General features: G+C 37.3%; 1 protein-coding gene across 1 annotated transcript in view; it reads left to right on the top strand.

Annotated features, from left to right (window-relative positions):
- Positions 1-12035, top strand: part of SUPT3H (SPT3 homolog, SAGA and STAGA complex component) — a 439951-nt gene that overhangs the window by 300391 nt on the left and 127525 nt on the right. Inside the window, exon 4 of the mRNA XM_025209587.1 lies at positions 10810-10896. Within this exon, the coding sequence (XP_025065372.1) occupies positions 10810-10896 (87 nt within the window). The remainder of the gene's footprint in view (positions 1-10809; positions 10897-12035) is intronic.

Here is a 12035-nt window from a genome sequence, read left to right as displayed (position 1 = left end):
CAGCAGGGTTGTTTATTTTTTTTCTGCCCTTCCACAGCTTGAAAGTGATCCTTTCTCCCGGTGCTAAAGTGATGTGAAACAGCCCTTTCAAATCTATGTCCTTGGGAAATGAATGCTAATTAAAGAATGCACATTAAATAAGACTTGGGGAATCAGTGCCATTTTTCATACACAAAAATCTGTTTTTCAAACTTGACATTTATGCTGCTTTGCATTTCTTTCTACCTTTTTACATTTGGCATGCACTTCTCTCTCTTACCTTCTTTCTTTTCCTTATCCACCCTAGAAAATTTTGTGCTTATCTTCACATCGTCTTCCGGACAATCTTATACTCCTTAAACCGTAGTTCTTTGTTGGGCTGTTCAAAAGTTACTTCAGAAAACTAAAAGGAGGATGCCAATTTCCCTCCCGCAATTTTGCATAAAAATTCTGCTTTCCTACCAGCTCAGATTAAGTTATTTTAATAAATGTTCATAAATTTGTTGTTTTTTAAATTTTTATCTCAATTCAACTGGACTGGAAACTTTCTGGCTAGCGCTTCTCCTGCCCCACATTAAATTCATGGCGTTCATGTTATAGCCTTTCAGGTGTTTGGAAGGGATATCACATTGACTTCCTTTTTTAAAACGTTGAGAGTTTGTTGAAACTTGAAATAATTGCATATGTTTAATAGATTATTGAAAACAGTAAAATTTGTTTCTCATGATTCAAGCTTTAAGTGCCTTTGGGAAAGCCTAGTTATATCCTTCTAACTCATATTTTTAAATGTTGTTATGTATTATGACTGTCTTATGTATAAACCAAGAAATAATTTCATATTGCATTATAGTTAAAGATTGTATGACAGACTGAAATTTCTGGTGGTTATAACTTGAATTATATGTTAGTTAAACTATATTTTATTGATAAAGACAGAACACTGGAACCAAATACTTTGCATATTCTAGCATTATTTGCCTGCTTCTTTTATTGCTGACCTAGTAGAATTTAATTTTTAACGTCTTTTGGAATTGTATTTACAGCGAACATACATGAACTCATATTAGCTACTATAGTATAACAGTCTTCGAAGCAGCCTCAAGTCTCTAGAAGTATTAAACAGATGGTGAACTTCAATATTTGTGTAATTGTCAAACACTGTAGAATTTACATTTTTCCACTTAGTACTGCCACAATAAATTTGAATCGGATATTGGAAAGTAACAGATATTTTAGTTACTTTAAAAAGTAAAAGTTGTTTTCTTTTAGGTCTGGCTTTTTGTTTCGTGGTGTTAGAAAAAGAGCTCTCTAATGTTCAGTTACACAAATCAGACCTACATTCTTCTGTGTCTTGAAGAATTAATATGAACAATCTCTAAGGGATATAATATAATTGGGAGCACAAAAATACAGAACTGGGGCACTGAAGGTTATTCTCCTGAAACAGATGACCTTGTTAAAATGACATGGTGCTTTTGGTTTGAATAATTAGGTCGGTCAAGGAGCTAGTCATTGCCAAAGATAACTGGACAGTTTTATGTTAATTCTGAATCTAAAATGCTTTTCAAGAATTCAGTTTGGGGATAGTCATCAAGTAAGCAGATACTTTTTCCTGTCCCTAGCCTTTTCTCGGGCTTTCTTGGTGTTTTTTTTAAATAATGACCAAAAGGTTGGGCTTTTTCGTAGTCTTGTAGCCTGTTGATCTGGTTCCTGTTCAGCTTCGTTTGGATTTGAATGTCTAACTGGAAATTAATGGTCTTCCTTTCCAGGAAGCAAAGATGCTATTCCTTTGAATCAAGGGTTCTGTTCTGCCATTTTGAATATGCTTTTACATCTTTGGCCAACTTTTAGCTACTTCTATAGGGCTATAGTGGATGTCTAATGTCTGTTTCTTCTCCTTTGTAGCACCCTAAATTACAATGTTAAAGCAAATGTTTCAGTAATGTTATGTTGTAGCTAACCTTAATAGTATTTCTGTGATATTTTAATGTATTTTATAGTTTCCCTAAATGTACTTCATAGTTTCCCTAAATCTCATTCTCTTTGATAGCTTACTTTTGGCATATTAAAGAAATTGTATTATCTATTTAATTTCTTTTTTATAGAGATAAACATAGTTAAATCACTTATTTTGGGGGCCTCCAGTCTGTTGGAGTTAGGGGTTCCTCGATTTGTGAAGAGAAACGGAAATGGGCTTTTTGAGCTTAATGACAATGCCATAGCTAAAAACAGGTGAACCTGTTTATTAATATTTACATATTCAGTAAATATTCAATATGTATATTAATATTTACATATTCAGTCCTTACCTTGCAAAATTATGAGCGATCAGGTTTATTCCTCAACGAAGTAGCACATAATTACCAGTTAGGAGATAGAATGGCATGTTTCAATGGGGCTTTAAATAATACTTGAGCATCAGACCTGAATCAAACCTGCTACCACGCTATGTTTTTGTTTAAATCCAAATGAAGATGTACTTTGCTCACTTGCTAGTCGAATGCTCTCTAAACCTTTTGTTGCATTTCAAGACTGAAATTCTGCATTTGGTAACTTTTTGGTCTTCCTATTGAAGCTCTCTAAGAAAGTCTTTTTCTGTTTTGTTTGGCGTATCAGCTCAGCCAGCAGTATTAGCGTTCTCGTCAGCTCTCTCTCCGGCATATCGCATGAGAATTAAGTTGAACGTTGCCTTGCTTTCTGTTTGGAAATATCTTTTCTTTTCCTTCCTGTTGATCTTTTATCAACCTCAGGCTGAGCAACAGTGTCTTTACACTCTGTCTTTTGAATAGGTAAATGTCTCGATTTCCTGGATTATGACAGAAAAGGAAACATGCTTGAAGGCAAGTGGCTAGTACATACATAGAAGAGAATATTTGTTAGAATCTCGTATGTAACTTACTGTTAAATAGTACACCGTGAATGAGATTTTCTTTTTTTAGCATTATAGGGACACATGATTTAAATAAATACCATTTCCTTCAACAATATGAGGAAGAAGCATATTCATGTGCTTACAAGACGCATGTGATTAAAACAGTAGGATGAACTGTAAGCCAACAAAAAATGCTTTCTTTTGCCGTGCAAAATTAGTAACTGCATCGCCGTAATCCCAAATGGTGCTTGGCTTTGGTTTTCAAATGTGTTGGAAATGAAAGGAGAGGAAACTGTAGAATAATGTAAACCTTACCTCTTGGTTTACATATCGTAGTAAATACCATGGAAAGAAAACAGGAGTAATTGATTCAAAGTTAGTAGATTTGAACACATACTCTAATATAAATAAATATATATTTTCTTGAGAGATAAATTATTTTTAATTTTTTTTTTAATGCTTTAATCATTTGTTGCGAACAAATTCAGTATTTTCCTTCAATAATATCACTACTGATTTAAATTGGGATATTCAAAGGAGCCCAAGGGACCAGGCGTCCAACTCCTTTTGAATTTCAATTCAACTCTGCTGTGTACCTCAGTACACAGTATCCATGTTGAACAATGGGCGCTGCGGACCATGCAGTCTTCTCCTCTAGTCACAGTTATCTGCTTTGCTGGGCAGGGTTTTATACTATTTATCTTCGTTAATGCCCTGAAGACATGCGTGGGCCAGTTCATACCTCTCAGGGTGCGTGCCAACTCAGGCATACGCCACTGAACCATTTAGACTCAGATTTTATTGTCTGTATTTTTCTTTGCAACTCCAACAGCTGGAGGCTAGTGTATTTTTTCTGTATTTTCAGTTGCAGGCTGAGCGTGTATTATAATCACAGGACTGCAGGACTTGGCCCCAACCTGTAGTGCCTTTGCTTCACCCTTGTTTAGTATATCGGACACGTTTCATTTACCTTCTAGGACAGTCAGCATATGAGTTTGAATGCTTATAAAGCCTCCTGAAACTTTATAGCCTGTTGCAATATGGCAAGGTCCCCGGGAGATGGGGAATATTTAGCTTACACAGGTGCGAAGGGTGAACTAGGTTCATTGTTCTCATTTTATAAATGGCAAAAGAGAAAGGTAGAGTTACTTCCCTGAAGTCTCTCAGTAAGTAATTTGGGCATATTCAAAATAGGACTCGAGAGCACCTGATTCCCAGTCTGCACCTCACTAGAGGGGGATAGTTTTGATACTACTACTATCTTTTTATTGTTCTTTCATTGGTCTATGTCAGTGAATATCATAAAAAAATTCATCAGACTCTTTGTACTTGTAGACTGCAAAGATTCTGGACGTAAAATATTAGACCTCTAATTTTAATTCTGGTATGGAAATGGAAAAGAAGGAAAAAGACACGTTTGTGGTGTTCACGGTTAAGTTGAAATTTAAGATGTATTCATGTTATTTCTGGCATTCTCTTCTTCTTTATGATTTAATGTTTGAAAACATGACAACAAGATTTTATTTTAAAATTGCAGGTTCATATATGCCCTTAAGGTTTTATCAAAAAAATATAAAACCTCCTTGTATTTTAAATGTATAGAAGTAGGCCCTTAAACTGAAGTTTTAACTTCCATTAAAATACCGATATAAATTACTTTCACCCTTCCTGTGTAGCTATATTTCCATGATTTAATTTAAAATAATTAATTAAATATATATATAATGTTTTTGGTGGAAGCTAACATTAGGTTTTATACTATGAAAGGACTTGGGAAAGAGAGATTTTTTAAAAAAATATTTTATAATTTCCTTAATTGCTTTTTCATGGATGACTGTAATTTCATGAAATTGTTTTCTACCTCTGCAAATGAGTACAGGAGAGCTGTGAGCATGAGTGCATTTCCATACAGTGAAAAAGGGAATGTAAAAAGTCTCCAAAACTTACTCTCCTATATGAAATAATAGCATTGTTTTTCACTGCATAGTGGAAGAGAAAAGTTGGCCCTTTGACTAGAATAGACAGAAATCAGACCAGAGGCCTGATTCTACCTACCAAGCCCTCAACATGTCGAACTGGTGCAGAGGTGGAAATTATCTGCATCAGGGAAAGGTTGGCACTGTGCTCCCCTACTTGAAGCAAGAGTAAAGCAAGCAGCAAAGAGTCAATGCACTGAGATTTTCTGCCACAATTTTGTCCTTCCCATTGGGGCAAGACAGCCTAGAACGTGTGGTGAGGTGGTAAAATTCATCCTCACCCCACAGATGGCACTCAGCCTTTGTTCAACAATGTCCACTGGGCTGAAATACCCTCCAGACCATTGGTTGGCTGCAGATATTCGGTACAGCCTTCTGCAAACACTATCCTGCCGTGTAGGTTGAAGCAGCTGTTCCCACTTAATCCATACATTTAAAAATGGCTATCTGGGCTTTTCTGCTCTATCGCTTATGTTTAGAAGGATCTTTTGCAAGACAAGAAGGGCAACGCTTCCAGACATGCTGAGAGGCAAAGACTGTTTGGTAACAGTTTTTGTTGGATCAACTGTATTGTTGGGGAGATGTTAGACAGGTTTCGGGCACAAAGTACCCTTCCTCGGATCCGGGATAGAAGTATTCACAGCTCGAGCAGGGAGAAGTTGATGAGGCAAAAGTGAAATGATATGATAGTCTCTTTAGGGAACAAATGCCCGCATGTTTGAGAACAGAGTCCAAGGCTTAAGGAGGCAAGGGCAGCACTAAATCAATTTCCTATTATTCAGACTAGCCCTAAGAAGTGTCCCTGCTTCTATGCCAGGGGTGGGCAAAATGCAGCCCACCAGGCCTTTCAATCCTGCCCTAAAAAATTTAGAAAATTAATATTTATCTGCCCCTGGGTGCCAAAGCTGTTACCTGGGCATCTGTTGCTCTATTAAATATGGCTGAAGAAAAATATATATTGTCGACTTGACAACAGATGTCTGGTGATGGAAAAATTGATTGAAATCCTTTCACCTGCCAAGTGAAGGCTGGGTTTTTTTTTTCTTCCCAAATCGGTTTCAGGGAATTAGTTTAAGACCTCTGTAACACTCTGAAATGGTTAACTATTAGGATGACCAGATCATTTTTTTCTCAGTATATTCCATCTTTATATAGCATAAATGCTGACTTTCAAAGACACATATTCTTCCCTAGGCCATGAGAATGAGAATTTCAAGAGCAAGCTCTGGTTGCTCAAAAAAAGAATGGTATATGCAAAAGGTTAAGATTACTATCTTTAACACTTGCATGCCATCAAAATGTTTGGGGCACTTTGTAGAGAATACATTAAAATTAATTTAGAGCACTGTACCTGAATTCATAATAAGCTATTGTTTCAGTTTTTTGGCACAGCAGAAGATGAAAATAGGGAATTTCTGATGCATGTTTAAAAAACTCCGAAGTTGTAACCAGGTGAACTATGATCTAATTTTCATCTATAATGAAAACTAAAACACAGTTTCCTAAAGCATTATTTTTGGCTTTCACCACTTTAAAGGTATGCAAACATAACCACTTACACTTCCTTAATATAGTTTAACAACGATAATGATTATATCACAACTGCAGCGTGTTTGTTTTTTTGGCATTTCTTCCACTTTGTTAAAATATTTTTTGGCAATATTCAGAGATAATTTAGTTTGGAAATAATAGAAGAAAAAATAATTATGAAAAAACAGACAATACTAACTAAAGTAGATCTATTACTGTCATGCAGGAATGAATACTCCTTTCAACAAGTCTATAATTTGCAGAAGTTGAAAAAAAATAGCCGTAAGGTGACTGTTAACATACTTTAGTTCATCCTGCCAAGAAAGTTAACTTCATAAAGTCATTAAACCAGTGATTAGGTTTTAAAATATTATTCCCCAGTCGTTTCTTCTTAGATTTTTAAAATAAAGATGCTGTATATACTACTTTCTTTGTAATGTAGAAAATTGTAAAATATGCTTATTTTTCATAAACTCTTAATTATTAACAGAGCTATTTGTGCTGCTGTAGTTAAAGTTATTTCAGTACTTCTGTTATTAAACCTTCATTTTAAGGGGTTTACAATTTGACTGTAACGAAAATATATTCCAACTCTGAGGTCTCAGTCATTTTTTCTCCTTTCAACAAAATTTGGCTTGGGTTGTTTGTTTGTTTTTGCTAAGAAGCAACATACTTTTGGGTACTTTCTGTGTATTAAGATAACCCCAAATAAAATGTTGTTTCAGTGTGTGCTATGTATTTTCAACCATTTAAAGTTTTATTTTTTGTTCATTTGTTTTCTAAATGACGACAGCGTAACTTGACATTTAAACGTAAGCACTTTCTGTTCCCAGCACCGAGTTCTCCGATTGGGCTCGGTACCGAAGAACTTCCTTGCGGGGGCGGTGGGGAAACAATCCGATATCTGCATCAGACGGCAGAGCCGGGCTCACACCACTTCTTGACTACTGCCGCAGGACTCAGAACACTTATTTCCCAGCAGCACCTGTAGTCGGCGGCAGTAGATCTAGTAGCTGTGGCACCCTGGGAAGCCACTTCTTTTGAAGCTGATTCACCTCCCAATCAAACCAACTGACCTTGGTTGTGCGTGGCTGAAAATGAACTTCCAACAGAACTGCTCAGGGGTGTTGTGCATCTTCTCTGCAACAACCTGAAACCCACCTTTCTCACACAACATGACCACAGTCGACTCTGTCTTCAGCAACATCCGCAGTCCGTGCGTAGAGAAGGAGTGAGGGTACATCATGCATTAATAGGAAATGCATAAAGGTCCTACGTGCCAATTCATTATCATGCTAATTGCAGCTTTGCACTTAGATGTTGCAGTTCGTACGAGTCAATTATAAGTGTGCTAGACTATAAATACATAATTTGAACCCATCCTGGACTGTGGGGTACATATTTTTTAAATAGATTGTTTAAATACATGTTTACCTGAGTGTGTTCCAGTTTTGCAGGTAGCCATTCAGAACTAGTTCTGGTTTCCTTGGGTAAATAATTTATATTTTGTAGCCCTGCGTGAAATAATTACTTTCCTGTTTTGCCTTTTTTTTTTTTAGGCTAAAGATATTAAATGTCAGAATGTCAGAGGCACATTGTTGTTTATACTAAATTAAGCAGGTATAACAAAAAGCAAAAATTTCATGGATAAAGTTCCTGTTACGTTTATATAAACTAAGCGTGTTACAAGTGACATTTATCTTGCTGTCACCGGTATAACTCTATTAAAGCATTAAAGTATTACTCTATTAAAGTGTAACTTGGTAGCTTTTTCCCTATAAATCATTAATTAGGTGGATAGGCTGTAGAGTCACTTTCACGTGAGTTATATTTTGTCACCTCTTCACATCTTCATTATGATTTGAAAGAAGATATGTCAACTTCCCCCAGAAATAGTCAGCTTTTTATGATTTGAAGATGAATGTTTTAAGAATAACGCCAATGCCTTATAGTTGTGATACTTTTTCTACTGTGAACTGTTCTGTTGGAACATATTTTCCGTTTGAGTATTTCTACAGTTGTTTTATATGGTATTTGAAAAAGCTGTATTCTATTATCACCACGCTGAGGTCAGTTTTCAAAACGCTTAAATTTACTGGTCCAAAGTCACTCTTGGAGTAATTCCATTGACTTCAGTAAAGTTACACCAGGGATGAATTTGGCCCATACTTGGTAAATTATTCTTATCCAGCCCCATATTTATATTTTATGTTGGAAATATAAGTACCTTGTGTGTCCTCAAACTAATCAGAATAAGAAGCAGTTTTGCCTTTGCCAAAAAATAGAACTATCATTTTTCACATTCTTACATTTTCCAGTTCAGTTTCAAGTCAGATTATGTTACTGTAACTTCTGAATTCCTGAAAACTCCCGTCTCTAGCTGCAAAGGCCCAGCCGAGCATTTCAAGGGAGAAAATTTGAAGCTTTTCATGCAGTATGTTTTGTGTTGTGCATTCCAGATGCAGTTAACGTTTTGTGTGTATGTGATTAGTGTGGAAAAAAAATTAATGCAGTCTAGTATTATGATTTATGGACTGAATCCTTTGCCCACTGAACACTTGCCAAAATGAAAATCTTTTTTTTTTTTCCTTTGGATATTAGAAACAGCTACTGTTTTTGTTGATCTTTTTAACTTCTGAATAGGCCCATTTCAAGTCATAGCAGCATGGGAGCTCAGATTAATAATATACTTATTCAGCCAGTGATACTGAGTAAAACTCTGGCTAGTGTGGGTATGAAGGATAGAGTTTCTTAAAATTATTTTCAGGTGCATTAATGCATTTCTGAAAGTGGTGCATGAAGATATTTTTGCATGGAAATAAAGCAGATGTTTACTGATTGTCTCAGGTGGCGGGTAGGCACATAAGTCATAATGTCATTGTATTCTTTTATCATAAACTCATACGCTGGACAAAAGTCCTCCTTACTAGCTGATGGAGACAAGGGCAAAAGCAAACAACCTCTGAAATTTTCCTTCCTGGGCAGTGTTTCCCATCATCAGAGTACTTGCTAATCCTATGAGGTCTCAGTTTTATCACTCCTGATATTCAAAGTTGTTGTGAGCCTTATCCAGAGGTCATCAGAGTTAATAGAAGGAAGCTCACTGATTTTGATGAACTGTGGATTAGCTTTCATTAGCCTGCAGTTTGTTCATGAGTTTGCTGTGTGCTGCATAGCAACTTAAGTTATATAGTCTGAGAGTGTGAATTAGCCCCATTTCCTTCACTTTGCACTGGGTAGAAGAGGGTTGCCAAAGCTATATAAAAGATCACAGCACTGCTTGTCCCAGAATGCCTTCTGGCCTTCTCAAGGGCTCTTTGCTCCCTAGACAGAGGACTGAATGGATTTGTAGACCTTTAGACCACAATGGTGACAACGATGAAGTGAGCTTCAGCCCACAAAAGCTTGTGCTCTCTCTGTACATCTTATTTAGTTAGTCTATAAAAGTGCATATCTCCCCAGCCTTTTGACTGACTTCAGATCCACACAGCTAACTACCTCTCTGAATACAGATAAAGACCATTCTTTCCCTTCACTCTCCCTTGGCAGCCATGGTTGCAACCTTATGGCATTGCTCAAGTCAGTCCTTGCGTCTCAAGCTAATGGTGAAGTCCTACCTCTAAGAGAGCTTTTAGTGACTTCAGTGGTGTTAGTATTTTGCTTTAATTCTTCTATCGCTCCCAAATGGTAAGAGAGCATTGGTAGCTTAGTCTTCACATAAATGTAATTGGTGTTGATGCTGGTACAAGGGAGACAGGAGATTTCCCCTGAAAAATTGCTTATAGAAATGTATAAAATTAATAAATGTTGCGGCTTTAGAAATCTGAGCAGAATCTGTTAACCTGCCACCTTTAGAGAGTAAGGTGACATGCTTTTACTCCTCGTGTCCATTCTTTGCACTGGGACAGTTGGGAGCCGGATGAAAGGAGTCTGGGAAGAGAAATGGGTTTGTTATGCTCTGAAATGAAGCAATATGATTGCTGCGATATTATATAGTTTGGCCGGGTACACTTACCCAGATAAGTGACTGGAAACCAGTTTATACCTGTAACAGAACAGAAGTTTGGCACACGTAGATTTGTTTAAAACAGTGGACCCTGGACTAAGATTTACCCTATCCCCTCTGCTCCCCACGCTCCACCAAAGGGCGAACGTGTCTTCTGTTCACTACCCATCGAAACTGTGCCACTTACAGAAAACCGCATAACAGATCGAGTCCGCTTCAGGCTTTTTGAATGTCTCTCCCTAGCCTTTACGGCTGGGATTTTGGTTACTAGGTGTTGGGTGCCCGAGTCCTTTTCGGCAGTTTTGAGTGCCCTAGCCTGTATTTGTAAGATATATATTTTGCAACGTGTTGCTACACAGTGTATTCATTTGGACTCATTTCCAAACCTAGCAACGCAATGCAGAATATAGAAGCTGTCCTATTTAACATTTCTTGTTTTTTATTAGTTGCAGCAAGCAGCTGAAGTTTCTCAGTTGAGGGGAGCACGAGTCATCTCTGCTGAAGATCTTCTGTTTTTGATGCGCAAAGATAAGGTACAAGAATCAGGCATTTTGCATTGTAAATAATGTGTTGCTCGTGCATATGATACAAGTGTAATCAAATACACAGGGATCCAACATTTATGATTAATAGCTTGGACGTGATGGACTCTGCCTACTAACATAACTGTCTTCTGTCTGTCACCATCCGGCTTTCTAGCATCCTTCTACTTGGCGGTGCTGTGGATTCTGGTGCAGCATTCAGCATAACACTATCCTTCAATCTCTTCAGACTTAAGCTGTCACTAAATCTATTCTTGTTCTTCTTGATATTTCCCAAACCTCTCTCTCTGGTCTACTCTCTTGTCCCAGCTTCTAATACCTTTGTCCCAGCTTCTAATACCCTTGTCCATGTCCTGGTCTTCCCTTGCCTTGAGTACTGCTGCCCCCCTCATATTATATCAGTTAATTGTGAATTTTTCAGTTAAAATCAGCTTCTGTATTCATAGATCTAGGTTTTTTTCTTTCTTACTTGAGTCTCTCATCAGACCTCTGGTCTTAGTCTGCAGAAAACATTAATGTTTGATGCTCACTTTCAATAACCTACACTACCTACATTACTTTACTGCTGACTAGATCTCACATTGCCATTTCCTACTCTACCATTCATCCTTCATGCTCTTCCTTTTCTGAGAATGAGGCTACAGAAAAACGTTTTATCCATGTTCAAAATTTTGTCAACCTTTTCATTCTGTGACCTGCATGCTTTGGAACCGAGATTGAAAGTTTGCAGCGACACGGTGTTTGTGTCAGGAAAATCCCCATAAAAACCCAACCAAATTGCACCACGTTACAAGCCTTTGAGAAATGGTTAAGTACTATGCTGAAGAAATGGTTAACTCCTTGCTATAGTCTCCTCTGCAGCGGGAATGCAGAAATGTGGATCTGAGCAGAATGTGCCTTGCCTTTGTAGCTCTGGTCTGCTCTGGACCACGTCTGCATCAGAACCAAGAGCAGGGGCCCGACTCTCTTGCTCTGTCAATGAGCCCCATTGCCTTTTCAGTGTGTTGAAGGAAGCTGAGTTAGCTTCAGAAAAGAAAAGAGCCAGACCTAAAAATGGTTGGGCAATAAGATGGGAATGAGAACCTTGGATAAAGATAAGACTGATCCTACAGAGACAGTGTTGAAAGCAT

Source organism: Alligator sinensis, unplaced genomic scaffold (assembly GCF_000455745.1).
Source record: "Alligator sinensis unplaced genomic scaffold, ASM45574v1 scaffold1156_1, whole genome shotgun sequence".
In the NCBI taxonomy this organism is placed as follows: domain Eukaryota; kingdom Metazoa; phylum Chordata; order Crocodylia; family Alligatoridae; genus Alligator; species Alligator sinensis.
The sequence above is the reverse complement of the archived record's forward strand: the minus strand, read 5'-3'. Positions and strand labels throughout refer to the sequence as shown.